The sequence below is a fragment of the Nasonia vitripennis genome (assembly GCF_009193385.2).
Source record: "Nasonia vitripennis strain AsymCx chromosome 2 unlocalized genomic scaffold, Nvit_psr_1.1 chr2_random0007, whole genome shotgun sequence".
Lineage (NCBI taxonomy): Eukaryota > Metazoa > Arthropoda > Insecta > Hymenoptera > Pteromalidae > Nasonia > Nasonia vitripennis.
This window is the reverse complement of record NW_022279614.1, coordinates 972191-989406: the sequence shown is the minus strand read 5'-3', so window position 1 is coordinate 989406 and position 17216 is coordinate 972191. Positions and strand designations below refer to the sequence as shown.

The following is a 17216-nucleotide window of genomic DNA, read 5'->3' as shown; positions in this document are numbered from 1 at the left end:
ATTTTTACGATGAGGCTAAATTGGTAACTCATGAAGTTGATTGTACAAAAGTGAACAAATGCAAAGTGTTGTTACCTCAAGAGAAAGACAGTGTGTTGGAATTTAAAAATGTCAATAACAAAGAGCGAGTTCCAATAGTTGTTTATGCAGACTTCGAATGTATTCTCAAGCCTGTTGATGATAATCGCTCTTACCAAGAACATATACCCCTCAGCGTTGGCTGCTATGTTCAATATAGTTATGATGAATCAAAATGCAAGTATATAAGCTATAGAAGAGAAACTGAACAAGACGAAGATCCTGCGAAATGCTTCGTTTCACAACTGTATATGCTAGCTAAAGAACTTGCCAATATGTGCGAGAATCCAGTGTCAATGAAGGATGTGGATGAGAGATCGTTTGATTCTGCTACAACTTGTCACATCTGTGAAGGACTGTTCAACGAGAAGGATGCCAAAGTCCGAGATCATTGTCACCTTACGGGACTGTAAGTTATTTATTATTATTTATGATTATTATATTATATTCTTTATCTAATAACTATTCTTCTTTTCCAGATATTGTGGAGCGGCTCATAACAGTTGTAATATCAACTATAAAGACTCGAGAACTATTCCAGTTGTATTTCACAACCTGAGCGGATATGATTCGCACTTGTTTATAAAGGAGCTTGCCAATAACTTCAAGGGACGAGTCTCTATTATACCGCAAAAAAAAGAGAAGTACATCTCCTTCACCAAGCATATTGATGGAATCGAAATCAATTTCAAGTTTATTGATTCCTTCCGATTCATGTCATCGTCACTTGACAAGCTTGCCTCATACTTGGACAAGTTGGAAATAGTCGATAAAGAGTTCAAGAAGGAGTTTAGCAAAGTTCAGATTGATTTGCTTAGGAGGAAAGGCGTGTTCCCCTATGATCACATCAAATCTTTTGAGAATCTGAACGAGACCTCGCTTCCAGACAAAGAGAGCTTCAATAGTAGCCTCTATGATAGCAATATATCAGACGAGGACTACAACCATGCTCAAATTGTCTGGAATGCTTTCAACATCAAAACTCTTGGCCAGTACTCAGACCTCTATCTGAAGACTGACGTACTTCTCCTCGCCAATGTGTTTGAAGATTTCAGATCCAAGTGTCTCCATACCTATGAGCTAGATCCTGCTCATTACTATACCACCCCCGGATTTATATGGGATGCCATGTTAAAGTATACTGGCATCAAGCTCCAGCTGTTAATTGACATGCTGCTCTTTGTCGAGCGGGGCATCCGGGGTGGTATCAGCCAATGCTGCAAAGATATGCGAAGGCCAATAATAGATACATGGAGTCTGGATACAACGAGGATGAAGAGTCAAAGTATCTGATGTACTATGATGTCAACAACCTATACGGATGGTAAGTTCATATTGAAATAATGATATTAATGATGATATACTAATAAATCCTATATTTCTAGGGCCATGATACAATCCCTGCTATGTGATGGCTTCAAATGTGTGGAAGACCTGAATTGTGACTTCTTCAATGTTCCCGATGATGCTTCTGTAGGATACACCCTGGAAGTAGATCTGGAGTATCCAGAAAGTCTCCATGATGCTCACAAGGACCTTCCACTCTGTTCAGAGCATGCTGCACCTCCAGGCTCAAACCAAGAAAAGGTGCTACCCACTCTAAATAGTAAGGAGCGGTATGTCCTGCATTACGTCGCTCTCAAGCAAGCTCTCAAGTACGGGTTTCGATTGAAGCATATCCATCGTGCTCTCCAGTTTGACCAGAAGCCATGGTTGAAGCCATACATTGACCTGAACAGCGAGATGAGGAAGAATGCGAAGAATGAGTTCTAGAAGATGCTCTTCAAACTCTTCAACAACGCAGTGTATGGTAAGACCATGGAAAATGAGCGCAAGAGAGTCGACGTGAAGCTGGTAAATAAGTGGGAAGGTCGCTACGGATGTGAGGCATACATTGCTCAGCCCAACTTCCACAGCTGTGCGATTTTCAACTAGAATCTCGTGGCAGTCCAGCTTGCCCGAACCAAGATCTCAGTCCGCAAGCCGATCTACATCGGATTGACAGTGCTGGACTTGTCAAAAAGTCTTGTTTACCGCGTCCACTACGAGTACATACAAAAGCGGGTGGGAGACAAGGCCAAGCTCCTCTACACAGACACAGTCTCATCTATGAAGTAAGCGATGTAGATATGTACGCTGTAATGAAGACTGACCTTCATGATTTCGACACTTCTGATTATCCGGTCGATAATCAATTCAACATTCCTCTAGTCAATAAGAAGATAGTCGGACTCATGAAGGACGAGTGCAATGGCAACATCATGACGGAGTTTGTTGGCCTCCGTAGCAAGATTTACTCCATTAAGGTACAAGGACAGCAACCTATCAAGAAGGCAAAGGGTATGAAGTCGTCAGTCGTCAAGTCAACCATTGAGTTTGACGACTACATCCATTGTCTTCGAGACAAGGCAACGATCTCCCGACAACAAAAGCACATCCGCAGCCGCCTCCACGTTATCAAAACCGAGAAGGAGCATAAGATCGCTCTGAGTCCACTTGACGATAAGCGATACCTCATCCCCGGTCAGACGGATACTCTACCGTGGGGTCATTACATGATTGATGGATATCAGCTTATCGAGGAAGATGAGCCATCTGCGAAGAGAGTCAAATTACATTAGGTATGTTATAATCATTTATAATTAATATAATATCAATTATAATTGTTATTACATTAATCATACATTTTGTTTCAGATCACAGCTCTACTGCGCAGACTCCCTGCCGACCAATCCGATGTGTGAGCCGCCGTCACCGCTGGTAGTAGTGGTGGGGAAGACTTACTTAAGGAAGCCCAATGCTCTCGAAATCATTCTCGATCAACGAGCTAAAGAGCAAACACCTCAAAGATGAACGCTATCAACAAGATTGCCAGCGGAGGATTCCTTCCCACGAAGAAGATGTCTTAGCTACAGACCGGACAGAAGCATAGGGTGACATCCCTACGTCCAGTCAAAACCAGATATGGACTGAGAATTGTGGCTACTCTAGACGATGATTGTCAGGTGTTCCTCCCTTCCCGTGTATTAGCTGCATTGGAGAAGGACAAAGAGACATTTGAGAGTATGTCTAGTCAAGCCAAGGAGATGAAGCTGTCCCTGACCTAAAATGCGAAAATAACATTGAATTTTGTATTGTCTAAATGTTAACCATTGTAAATAATTGTTTGAATAAATAAAGGAAGTTAATGGAGAGATAGTTAACTATGGTGGGGCTCTTATCACTTCCAGAAAAAGAAAATTATATTTCAGTCTTATCAATCCAACTATTATGTGAACTATCAAACCCTAACCATTTAACGTATACTTGTTTTCCACGCTTCTTCAAGACTTTCTCTACAAAATAAACATCTGGATACTTCGCCTTCAAGAGCTCCTGTTCGTAGAATCCACCTGTGATTGGATTATCTTGATAGTCTTTCAGATGATATGTAACTGGGTTCGTTGCTGCAACTCTACTTATTGTGAAAATCTCAGTTGACCAGTTAGGTGTATAGCCTTTCTCGAAAACTTGCTTCACTTTACTCAATCGTACCTTATCACCAATATTAAACTTAGGATTCTTGGGCAATCTACTCTCACAAGTAAATCTTTTGAAAATCTGAGATTGAAATTACCCTGCAAACTAAATTGAATCCACATCTTGTTCTTGAGTGTACGATTAAAACGTTCACATATAGAAGCTTTTAAATTACTATACGTTGAGTACAGATTGATCTTATACTGTTTCATGAGAGTTTGAAAGTTGGTATTATAAAACTCTGTGCCTCTATCCGTATGTAGATTCTTAGGTAATCGACCTTGACGAAGTATGGACTTCATTGCTGCCGAAACTTCTTCTCTAGTCTGTTTCTTCACAGGAACAGCTCATGCAAACTTGGAGAAAACATCTATGACTGTTAACATATATCTAAAACTCTTATTTGCTTTAGCATAAGGTTGTAATTCTCGAACATCAAAACTGCGACGAGGATAATTCCGTCGAGCTGGTTTGTGAAGTTCTTCAACTATTACTTTTTTATGTTGCATGTTAAACGTTTGCAGAATGAATGTTGCTTGTGATCTGTGGCATAGCCTCTTTTATAGTATCGATTTCTAGCTTGTAGGTAAGTAATTTTAAATCAAATTGCTCTCTGTATGCTTCCAAAAGAGAATCTAAATTGTTTAAGTCTCTTTCTTATCGGGATATTAAATCTGGAATTTTTTGGTTTTCCATTTGAAGTTGAAACAAACTGACAGTCTCATCTATGTTTTGTGCATCTCCCACGTTGCATAACCTCTTTTTACCCATATCGTATTGGCCATCTGTTGTGATTTTGAAACCAAAACCAGGAGGGCCACGACTTCCCTCACTCTTTTTTAAATTACGTCCGAACACGTCGACACTCATTTTGATAATGATGTTTGTAAATGAAACAGCTCAGTATATATACCCTCCTTCGCGAAGTTATTCTATGATTGAGTGGATTTCGTTGACTAGGATTGCCAGGTGATTATTCAGCTATAAATAAGCGTAAACGATCAACTAGCTCATTTGAATCGTCCCAGTACACATAATCCATTCGAGTATTTCTTCTAGCAATTTTATAACGAGGTAATCCTTATCCACTTTTTCCACTAAACATAGGATTGATAATATTAGTATATTTTTTACTATTATGAACACGAAATGGTTGTGTGCTCAAATATAGTTTTTTATGAGCATGTGTTGCTTCCAGAATACTTCGATAATTCTGCAAATCACTTTGATCATAAATCTTGGGTTGTTTTGCAATGAGCAATTCCATCAAACCAGCTGTTTTTGGATATTTTCCATCTTTTACTTTGATGCTTCGATCTCCAAACACTATTGATGAGTCACCTAACATCCATTCTGAACCTTCTTTTCGAACTCCATAAATTTTATCATTATCCTGCTTATGCATCAACATAGTCATATACATGTCAGCTACGTTACTGGGCTCTTGAATTACTCCCCTACGAATTTTCGTATCATTCAAATCACCATCATTATCCTCACTAGCGCAGTTTCAAAATCAGATTCATGATAAGGTTCAATTATATCATCATCAAAACTGTCATTAGAACTTTCATTTTTGACCATTTCATCCTTAACCTCTTTCTTTATTGCTCTACTACGTTTACTACGTTAACTAGTTTCTCGAGAGGATCAACAATAAGTTTAAAAGTTTCTCCTATTGACTGTTCAAATTTATCTTATCCAAATTTCAACAGACTATACTTGCGTTTTACAGCATTTTGCGCTTTCACAAGCTGATGAAGTATATTCTTTTGTCTCTGAATATCAGCCATGTTGATACTTTAACATTCAAAAATAGACTAATGAATGTCGACTAAGTGTGTCTTATATTTATAGCAAAAGTGTCAAAACCCTTTCCATATCTACCATTGTTAATAACACTATCTTTGTCAATCAGTAAGAATACATGTTTATCATCCATCCAACATTTTGAGCATAATTCTCGAAACTGCGAATACGACATGATCGTTGTATGTGTTTGAGATTCATTTCATCTTGTCGGAAAACTACTAAGAGATTGACGTTATCTCTTACAAGATCAACAAGATGATAGATAGAAACAATCGACTTTCTTATGTCTCCCCATACAGTAATATGCTCTAACATTTTTTGTTTTTCGCAGGCTATATCATCGAAGATCATGATAGAGTTTGGAAGTGCATTATCAGGAGCTATGACATCATCGTCCACAAAATACTGCTCGAATACTATCTGGAAGTAAATCACCATGTCGTTTATTTTTCTTCTCCGGCTCTGCAATAGTATCAAATTTTACTACCGGAAGCTTAACAGACTGTTTATTGAACATATTTGTATAGAGAGGTCTGCATTACAACTGTTATGAGACTATGAATAGAGCTGGTATTTATACTCTCGATATTAGTTGTTGTTTAACCTTTAAAGTGAAATGATCGTTTACAAACGTCGAGGACGAGGTCTTGTTAATCGATTGATCAATAATCTTCCAATTGAACTTCATCTACCAGGTTATCAATATTGTGGACCAGGTACTAAACTCACTAAACTATTAGCTCGTGGCGATCCAGGTATTAGAGGGAGGATCCAGCATTAAAAGGAGCTCGAAAAGCAGTCAAAGAGGCTGGTGGTAAACGAAACATTGGTATTCCTCGTATTCTACCAGTTCCATCGAAAGTAGGAGGTTTCTTACCAATCCTTATACCTATATTCGCTGGTTTAAGTGCGACTGGTGCTATTGCAGGAGGAGCTGCTGGAATAGCGAAAGCTGCTAATGATGCTAAATCAGCAAAACAGGCTCTTGAAGAAAGTCAGAGGCATAATAGAAAAATGGAAGATATAACTCTTGGTAAAGGTCTCTATTTGAAACTACATAAAACAGGGATCGGTCTTCGTCTTAAGCCTGGAAATGAGTTTCTAACATCAAGTATGCTAACATCTTAAAAATCCCATACTTTCGAGGTGTCTTTATGCGTAATGCTCTTCCTATCAATGGACCACATTATCGTGAATCGTTGGTGACCTTCAACCACCTCTAGAATTAATGCTATATTTGGACGTTGATAAAATAAAGTATAACTATGAAAGATATCAGGACTATGATACATTTAATTGTGGGCATCTATGTCTTGAATTCTTGAGTTCGAGACTATATAAAGGAGTGAAAAAATGATTACCAAAACAGTATCAATTTGACCATCATGAGTGATTCATTAACATTGAGTCTTTCAGGTACATCTACTATACTTGAAACACAATTTTTCCTGCCAATCGAACTTTCATCGTATAAGAACTACGTTCTCGGATTGGTTGAACTATTAACCTTCAATTCGATTCCAAACATAGATATAGATAACAACAAGTTCTACGTTGGTAAAGAAGTAATCTACTTACCAACTATTAGTTACGAGATTGAAGATATAGACAATTATCTTCGTGGAACATTAGTTGAAAAAAACATACTTTTCAGTCTTAAGACTAATAACAATACTCTTCGCAGTGTAATAGAGTGCAGTCATATAATTGATTTTCGTCCAAAAGATTCAATAGGTCAATTGCTAGGTTTCACACAACGACTTCTTTCATCAAACGTCTCATAGCTCTGATCTACCTGTATCCATTCTCAAAGTCAACGCTCTACGAGTCGAGTGTAACATCACTACCGGTGCCTATATAAACGGTACGAAAGTGCATGCAATACATGAATTCTTCCCTGCAGTACCACCAGGCTATAAGATTATTGAAGTTCCTTCTCAAGTTATTTATGTTCCAATCACTGTGAAAAACATAGATCAAATTCAAATTCGTATAGTTGATCAAGATGGACACTTAGTTAATTTTCGCGGTGAAGTAATAACAGTGAGATTACATCTGAAGCAAGTATAATGGGCATCGTTTACGGTCGCGGGTATATAAGGAATCGAAAATGTCGAAAAGTCATCACTCGTCCGCGAACGTTAAGAACGCTAACACGGTAAAACATTCAGTTTCTAAAAAGCCTCGGCTTAAGAGTTGGTCGAAAATAACGTGTATATTCTTCTGCTGTCAAAATGGAAGAAATTCTAAATATACAGTCACCCGTGACATTCGATGAGTCAATATCTCATTATGAGATTCATGCTCATCAACCTTACAACGTTTCATCTTACAATAATAGTGATGAAATTCGTATCTCGGTGCAACATCAAGACTTATGTCTTTTGCTGTCAGCTAGTTCGCTTCATGTATGTGATAGGCTAACGAAAGCTGATGGTACTCTCGTGAAAAATACAATGTTGGTAAACAACGCCGTCTGCCATATGATTGAACAAATACGATATGAGATAAATGCTATAGACATCGATAAATGTAAAAATGTCGGATTAACTACTCTCATGAAAGGTTGGGTATCGATTAATTCCAGTCAAAGTCTAATCATACAAAATGTCGGCTGGCTCGATGTTGAGGAGAAACAGAATTTGATGAATAGTGAAGGATACTTTGATATATCTATACCTCTTAGTAGGATCCTAGTCTTTACTGAAGACTATCGCAAAGTAGTAGTTAACGTGAAGCATGAACTCATTCTCACTAGATCGAGAAATGATCTGAATTCCGTAATACAGACACCTACGAAGGTCGCAACTACAACTACTGCAGCAAAGTAAGAGAATTTCAAGATTGAGTTGATGAAAGTTGAGTGGCTCATGCCATATGTAGTATTATCTAATCAGCATAAAATCCGGATGCTTAGTCATATTCAGAAGGGTAAATCGATCGATATGAGTTTTCGTAGTTGGGAGCTGTACGAATATCCACTGCTTCCCACTACACCCAAACATGTTTGGACAGTCAAAACATCTAATCAGTTAGAAAAGCCCCGCTTCGTGATCCTCGGCTTCCAAACAAATAGGAAGGCAGCAAAAGAAATTAATGCTAGTCGTTTCGATCACTGCAATATCGGTAATGTTAAACTCTTCTTAAAATCACAATACTATCCTTATGGAAATCTAAATTTAGATATTGAACGCTATCAGTATGCTATGCTCTACGATATGTATGCCAACTTTCAACATGCATACTATGACAAGAGTATTGAGCCTATGCTGAAAAAGCAACACTTCATCAACTATCTACCTCTTATAGTCATCGATTGTTCAAAGCAGAACGAAGCTTTGAAAAACGCGTCAGTTGATGTTCGGCTGGAATTTGAATCCAAAGATAATTTTCCCGCAGGAACCTCTGCTTATTGTTTAATTATACATGATCGCATAGTTCAGTATAATTGCGCAAATGGTGTTGTGAAAAAACTCGTTTGATTTATTTAATAACACACATTGTATCATAACAAAAATCGAATTCATGGAGAGATTTGAAACTTGCATCCCAATGTTCTCCTGAGTAGAGCGCTTTCATATCCCCACTCTTGCACTACTATGCGCGAGCATTCAATCCTCCTTTCTTGCGCTGCTTGTGGTGGGAATGATAGTAGTGATGGGGATATGATATAAAGAAAAGCTTGCTGCTAGTCAGAGTCATTCCGAGATGGAGTACTTAGTTATCTATAGTTTCTCTAAGAGATGGTATCGAACCTATTGTACTACTTTTCAAACAGCCTTTTCCATGGCGTCGACTCACAGAAAAATATAAGCAAGAGAATACATGGTTGGAATATCAGTATCATGGTATACCATGGTCATCTGGAGAAATCGAATATGCAGAAATCGGTAAAATTCTTCGGGAAGCCTTTCATGACTCTACTGCAGTAATGGTAATGGGATCCTTGAAGAAGAAGTGGTTGGAACGTTTCAAATTCAACGTAATCGACATCTCGGAAATGAGATATCCACCTCTAGACAAGATCAAACTCGTAACGGTTTGTCCTCATCATAATGACGCCTATAAAGCCAGCTGTACTCTTCACAATGTACGACTTATGAAGAAATACATGCGAGAGCAATGTAAGTAATTGGAGAGACAAGGTTTATCCATGGAGTGGGAGTGAAAAAATATTTATGGAGAGGTTAAGTTACATGGTTGAACCTCACAGGTGAGAGCGATGGTTGGGGCTCCCATCACTTATAAATACGAGAAAACTTCCACATCATGCTCATTCGTACATCATGGGTTCACCACCTAGTAGTGCAGGTTATAAGCCTCTTCCTGATTCGAAAAATGATAAGAAACAGGAAAAGAAGGAAAAATCTTCTGATTGGAAATAGTATTCACAAAAGTTTTCCACAAATACTTATTCTATGCCTGAAAAAGAGGGTTATAAGAGATTTAAGTAGCGAGCTAATTTGATTGAATATTAGTCATCCCTCCCGTAACGGGTAAGTCGGTAAGACGCTTGGCCGGTGACCGCAAGGTTCCCGGTTCAAATCCCCTGCATAGCCAACGATAACTTTTTTTTTCATCTAGAAGATACATATCGGTAAAGAAGCAAGCCGTCGGTATCAACAGCAGAAGGTAACATCGGACCGTTGACGTCACCGCCAGCACCGAGACGCTGCATCGATAGGGGATCTCGCGATCGACAACGCCAGCGTTGATCGACCGCTCTCTCACCGCTCTCTTACCGCTTGCGCCAGAACTCACACGCCATGTAACATTTCGCCCCCAGGTGGGCCAGAACTGACATGCTATAAACCATTACACCCCATCCCCCTCCCCAGGTGGGCCAGAACTGACATAGTTTATCTACTATTCTAATAATGATGTATTCTTGTAATATAAGAGAGGTCCGCGATACCAGGTAGTGGAAAGTTATTCCAATAATAATAGTATGTTATTTCTTTTCAATAAATGAAATATATTCAATCAATATTTTTTTTTTTTTTTTTTTTTTTGATAGAATATTGAGTAAATTGCAAGTATTCTCTACAACAGAAAAAAAATATATATATATCCGCTTTGATTTTACAATCAAGTTATAATTCTACACGCTTTATTTTGCGTTATTGGCTTTGGATCATGATTTTCTAAGTATATAAACGATTCGAAACTGTTACAATGCCGCTACCCTAAGCGGGTCTTGGGCGTTGTCGTCCAGATCGGACGGGTGGGTGCCTATCACCACTACACAGCGCGTCCTTAGGTTGCGGATATAGGAACAGCCCCTGAGAAAGAGGTTAGCTGCGAATAAATTGAATAAGCAGCCGCGCACAGCCGATAGGAACAGGCGTGGGTGTGATGAGCCCACACTGTCGAACGCATTCATCTAGAAACACTACGCAAGCACCACAACAACAAAAACACTTCACATTATCTCTTATCTCTCAATCTATCTCTTTCATCACACATTACAAAAATGGGCAAAAATCCTGCTGCCGAGGAGGATGCGGGAGCGATGACAACTGCCACGAAAGGGGATGTGTAGAATGATTCGTCACCTGGTCTTACGCGGTAACGATGCCAGCGAAGGCGCGCTGCCTTGCAGGGGGGCGTTAGGATGCGAGAATGAAACCGTAGTGTGTCTGACGACGAATTGACACTGTCCTCGTCAAAGTCGGAAAGCTCTCATACTTAGTTCTAGAGAGGTATGGGGGTTATCACCTCTAGAACGGTGGACTCACCTGCGATCGGAACAGGATCCGAAGCGCGCGGGTTTAACATAACATCATGGCTCAAAAAAATCAAATCCGAACCAAAAGGGACTTAAGGGTCGGAACTTGGAATGTTCGCAGTCTATACAGAGCAGGTGCGTTTAAAGAACTCGTAAAGGAAGCTGATAGGTACAATCTAGATTTGGTAGCAATACAGGAATCGCGGTGGCCAGATGGCGGAGTACTATCATCGGGTAACTTCACGTACCTGTATGGGGCCGGGAGTGGGGGATCTCTAGGCACCGGATTTCTCGTAAGCAAAAGCATCATACATTCGGTTAAAAGTTTCAAATCCGTCAATGATAGGCTCTCGTACATCATTATCGAAGGTGAATGGTATAGATATGTATTTATTAATGTACACTGTCCTACGGAGGACAAAGAAGAAGAAGCTAAGGATCTCTATACGAAACTTTAGAGCCAGTTCGCGTCTTACGACACAAGAATAGTATTAGGCGATTTCAATGCTAAAATAGGTATGGAGTAAATGTTTAGGCCTACTATAGGTAAGGAAAGCCTGCACGAAGCCAGCAATGATAACGGTATTAGGGTCATAAATTTCGCGGCGGCAAAAAATCTTATAATCAAAAATACGTGTTTTAAGCACAAGAACATACACAATGCAACGTGGACATCGCCGGACGGGGCCACACAGAACCAAATTGATCATTTCCTCATTGAAAAAAGACGTCATACTAATGTTCTTGACGTAAGGGCTTACAGAGGGGCAGATAGCGACTCGGACCACTTCCTAGTAGTAGCCAAATTAAGAGCTAGACTAGTAGCGAATCAAAATAGTAAGCGAGCAAACAAGGTAGAAAGCTTCGATATTGAGAAACTACGAGATAGAACAGAGCGAATTAGGTACCAGATAGAAATTAATAAAAGGTTTCAGGCACTTGAAGAAGCAAACACATCGCCGGAGGGGAATGACGAACCGAATAGCTTATGGGGGGACATCGAAAAAACGGTAAAAGAGGCCGCGAACAAAGTACTGGGTAAAAAGAAAAAGAGCAAACCATGGTTTGACGAAGAGTGCGAACTCTGGTTTGAAAGGCGCAAAAAGGCTAAATTAGATAGCTTACAAAATAGAAGCGATAGGACCGTAGAAGAGTATTCTAACGTAAGGAAACAGACGAGCGCGATCTACAGAAATAAGAAGCGGGAGTATCAAAAGAATCTTATTAGGAGAATAGAAACTAACAGTAAGGAAAATAACCCCCGCGAAATGTACAGAGGGATTAACGCCATCAGAAAGGGTTTTAGGAGTAGAGCGCAATTGATGAAGGACGAAAACGGGGACCTCGTAACAAATGACAACGAATTACTATCGCTGTGGAACAATTATTTCGATAAATTATTAAACGTGCACGAAAATAGCGAAGAATTAGGGGACGAAATTCACACTGCTGAACCCCACGTGGAGGAACCGAGCTACCAAGACGTAGAGGCCGCGATTAAAAAACTAAAAAACAATAAAGCCGCGGGAAATGACTCTATACCAGCTGAGTTACTCAAATATGGGGGCGTCGAGCTCACTTTCAAAATCTATAAACTAGTACGTGCCATCTGGAAAAATGAAACAATACCCGAAAATTGGAAGGAATCTATCATTATACCGATTTTTAAAAAGGGGGATAAGACAGACTGCAATAACCATAGGGGTATTTCACTTTTAGCAACGTGCTACAAAGTTCTGTCAAACGTAATACAAGCTAGACTCACTCCATTCGCGGAAGATATAGTAGGAGATTATCAGTGCGGATTCCGGCGCAACAGATCGACGAGCGATCAAATGTTTACCATAAGACAGTTGTTAGAGAAAAAGTGGGAATTTTGCGAAACCATACACCAACTATTTATAGATTTTAAAAAAGCGTACGACTCTATTAAGCGAAGCAAAATGTATCAAATTCTAGTACTTCTCGGTGTACCGAAAAAACTCGTTAATTAAACTAGATTAATTCAAATATGTCTGAACGGAAGCACGGGAAAGGTCCGAGTAGGCGGTAATGTATCAGAACCCTTCATGATACGCGATGGTTTAAAACAAGGGGATGGGCTCTCTACGGTGCTGTTCAACTTAACGTTAGAGTATGCCGTTAGAAAAATGCAGGTTAGCCAGGTGGGCGCAACGCTTAATGGAACAACGCAGATACTAGGCTACGCAGATGATTTGGATATACTGGGGGATTGTAGGGAAACGGTAGCAAGAAACGCGGAAATCCTCATAAAAGCGGTGGAGTATACAGGGTTAGAAGTGAGTGAATCAAAAACAAAGTACATGATTGTGGATAAGCTAGGCATCTGCAGAGGGGAGGAAGATCTCAGAGTTGGGAATTTTACTTTTGAAAAGGTTAGCGAATTCAGGTATCTGGGTACGACCATACATGATAGAAACGAGATTAATGTCGAAATAAATAAGAGACTCTATTCGGGTAATGCTTGCTTCTACGCCGTGAGTAATTTACTTAAGTCGAGGCTGTTGTCTAAAAACGTTAAAATAAGAATATACAGGACAATAATACTGCCGGTGGTTCTGTACGGGTGCGAAACGTGGGCTCTCACTAAGCAGGCGGACAACCGTTTTAGGGTATTTGAAAATAAAGTCTTGCGAAAAATATACGGGCCGAAGAAAGATGAGGAAACCGGGGAATGGAGGAGACTACACAATGATGAGTTACACAATTTGTACGCGTCATCAAATATTAACAGAATAATAAAATCGTGCAGATTGGGATGGGCAGGGCACGTAGCGAGAATGGGAGACGACCGTACGGCAGCGTGTGTCATGAAGGGCAGGCCGATGGTAACGCGACCTCTAGGTAGACCTAGACGTAGATGGGAGGACAAAGTAAAAGCGGATCTAGTAGAAATAGGACGGGTGGGTGTCGATCGGAGAGGTGCATCTTGGGTGGGGTTGACACAAGATAGGGCAGCGTGGAAGGCTTGCGTAGATGAGGCGATGAACTTTCGAGTTCCAAATGCCATGTAAAAAAAAAATAATAATAAACGGTTCGAAATAATTCGAAGTTCGAAGTTTTTCTACCTGATACGCATAATTTTCGTTATCAGGTTTGACAAGCTAAATTTATAAGTTTTGGCATAAGTTTTGGCATTTAAAATTTAACAGTTTGGCACAGTTTGGCACAGAATCTTTTTACTAGGGAAGTTGTTCAGAATTATTAAAATTTATAAAACTCACATAATGAAGGCCTGAATAGGTAGTACCACCCAGATGATAACACCAAAACTCTGGTCGTGAGTTCCAAAATTTTTATTTACCAATGATTTTATTTAAATAAAATGTTATACCGAATACTAAAATGTGTTGATTTGTGCTAAACTGTGCCAAACTGTGCCGAAATCATGCTAAATTGTGCCAAACTGTGCCTATGGCATGCCAAACTGTGCCAATATCGTGACAAACTGGGCCAATATCGAGCAAAACTGTGCCAATATCATTCCAAAATGTGCCATTATGCACGACAATTGAGTAGAAAATAGTAGTGAAACTGATTATGTCAAACTTTGCCAAAACTTTGCCAAACTTGTGCCACAGCTGTGCCATAACTGTGCCAAACTGTGCCATAAGTGTGTCAAATGTCCAAAATGTTCACGTTTTGGCATAGTTTAGCACAGTTTTGGCATAGCTCTGGCACAGTTTTGGCACAGACTGGCATATTTTGCATTTCCACTGGGAAAATTTTACAAGTCTAAGAAATATTCGAAAATATTTTAAGTCTTTTATCTTCTTAAGGCGTAAGTTGCTCTTGAGTAGAGACTAGGCGCTTTAGTTGCGCTGGAGCTACTGAGCTTGGATAGCTCGTACGGGTCCTTGCATAGGACACGGAGAGAGCGGGTATGCGCCGCTGAGAAAACTCTCACATTCATACCTGCACACACACACATTCACACCTATATACAAAAATCATTCATACACTTATAATTTAATGCGCGCGCCGCGCTGCTGCTCACTCGCTACTCCTTCTCTTATTACAATTGCGCTGCTGCGCTAGCTGCTCGCTATGTATAGGTATATGCCAAGTATTGCGCGCTCTCCCTCTTTCTTGCTGCTGCCTTCTGCTGCCGCTCGCTGGCTCGTGGAGCTGCTGGTGTTGCGCTACTGCTGTGAGCTCAGCCTTTTGCTGTGGCAAGGAGTTATTCAAGCTTAGAGTTGGAGTGAGCGAGATACTTGCGTAAAATCTAAAAAGAATTCAGTAAATATTAGATTTAATTTTTTATAATTTTTTGCGGAGCTTGTATGTGGTGATACATAGTCCTTAAGTGAAAATTCTTCAAAAATGAAAAAATATTCATTATACTCTGAGCGAAAAAATGATTAAAAATGTATTCATGAGTTTTTAAAAAAAGAAATAAAAAAGCTGCTTAAAATGCATGCACTCAGAGCTGTATATACCTATCGCGGTGACCTTGGCACTTACTCTCCTCTTCTGCTTCGCCTTCTCCTTATTCACTGTCTTCCAGGTGTCTTTAAAATCCAGCCTGACCTGCCGCTGCCAAACGCTGTTGCCGTACCCGTAGATGACGTATGGGTTGAGCTTCTGCGTTGGTTTGCGTAGAAAGGCATCCAGGACCTCGCTATTCTTTTTTACCAGGGTTGTTTTTTCGGTGTTGGTGGTGACGAGAGCTGGCGTGTCGAACAAGGCTTGCAGCTACACTTCAACCCGGTGAGCCCTCTTCTCTGCAGACCTCGGGCATCTTTGTTTAGAGCGTCGTCGCTGGTATTCAGCCAAGTCAATCTTGACTGCTTGGTTGTTGGTGATGCAGGACTTTAATGTAGCTGATGTAGATGGTGGCGTGCGAGGAGGCGTAATGCTTTCCTGCGAAAGTGTAAGTGCGGGAGCCGGTGATACGCTTATTGCGACCATTGCAGGTGTTTCACCTGTGCGAGGAGGCAACGGAGGTGTGGAGTCGCATTGCACGGCGCGGCCGAATGGCATGCGTACCCCGCGTGACCTCCACGTGTGCGCTAGGAGCGCTTGCTCCTCCGACGACCTTGGCGTGATTACGCGATCTCTGAGGAGGCTCGTCACCTGTCCTAACAGGACAGTCTGAACCAAAATGTCCACGGAGATGAGCTTGCGTGGATAAATCACGGAGTTGCGCCTAAGTTGTGCTGAGCGCATAATCGTGCGGCCCATGGCTAGACTTTTTCTAAGGCGCTTAAGTTGCGACCGTGGAAAAACTGACGGCGTCAGCCCAGTGCGAGCCCTTTTATGGAGAAAGCTGGAGCTACTCGGAAAGAGGATAAATGACCATGTTGTCATATTTTTGAATTTTCCTGCGTCTCAAGTATACCTAAAGTCTTAGGTTCGCCGAGAAAGTGACGTGGCAACGCTATGCGTGTATTAAGAGAGAGGAAACTCGCGACCTCGCGGACACGAGTTGTGTTGCCGCGAAAGAGTGGGGAAAGGGAGAAAGACGGACTAAGCTTACCCTCTGCATTCTTGAGCCGGGTCTAGCCGTGCCGGCTTGTTGACATTTGTATATACAGCTCTGAGTGTTCGAAAATAATGTATGAATTAGAAACGCGATTATTTTTGAGCGTGATCATTTTTTCTTTACAATTTTTGATGAGTGAGAGTAACGAACTTGTCTTTTATGTAATTAAATAATATTATAATTATTTAGGTTCTTTTTTAGTAAGTGCGTTCACAGTGAGCGAAATACCGTGGCTCATCCGGCGACGATGCTTTTTAACCGAGTATAACATTTAATTTCTCATGTGCAGCTCTTAAAATAATATTACCCCTCTTCTATGATGGACTTCACGTGGTCGTACGACGGCCAGAGCCGCATATTTTTTTTACTTTGTTTAGATCGTGGTGGTTCACGAAATAAACCACTACAGCTAGGTGTTGCATAAGCAGCTGTTCTTTTTAACCGAGGTTCGAGCCGCGGTAAACAGCGCTTATCACCGCGGCGTTGCCGAGGCTCGACGGCGGCTAAGCAGAGGTTAGGTCGATGATCGAGAGAATAAAAAACTTTAATTGTCAACTGTTCAGGTAATTTGTT

The 17216-nt window shown here is 40.5% G+C and overlaps 2 protein-coding genes across 3 annotated transcripts in view; both read left to right on the top strand.

Moving 5' to 3' along the window:
- The window catches only part of LOC116416484 (SKI family transcriptional corepressor 1 homolog-B), a 767432-nt gene that overhangs the window by 38232 nt on the left and 711984 nt on the right, over window positions 1-17216 (top strand). The window lies entirely within an intron of this gene.
- LOC116416486 lies at window positions 1315-3264 on the top strand. Of its 2 annotated transcripts, XM_031925226.1 has the most exons (3): window positions 1315-1402; window positions 1464-2699; window positions 2775-3264. In XM_031925226.1, exons 1-2 carry the CDS (start codon window positions 1329-1331, stop codon window positions 1849-1851), a joined length of 462 nt encoding a protein of 153 aa, XP_031781086.1. In that variant the 5' UTR covers window positions 1315-1328; the 3' UTR covers window positions 1852-2699; window positions 2775-3264. The 2 variants fall into 2 exon arrangements, with proteins under 2 accessions (XP_031781086.1, XP_031781084.1); XM_031925224.1 differs by lacking the exon at window positions 1315-1402 and having other exon boundaries at window positions 1847-2699.

What these genes read in the sequence shown, in the direction of transcription:
- LOC116416486 (XM_031925224.1), top strand. Translation starts at nt 2,208, where the DNA reads ATGTACGCTGTAATGAAGACTGACCTTCATGATTTCGACACTTCTGAT.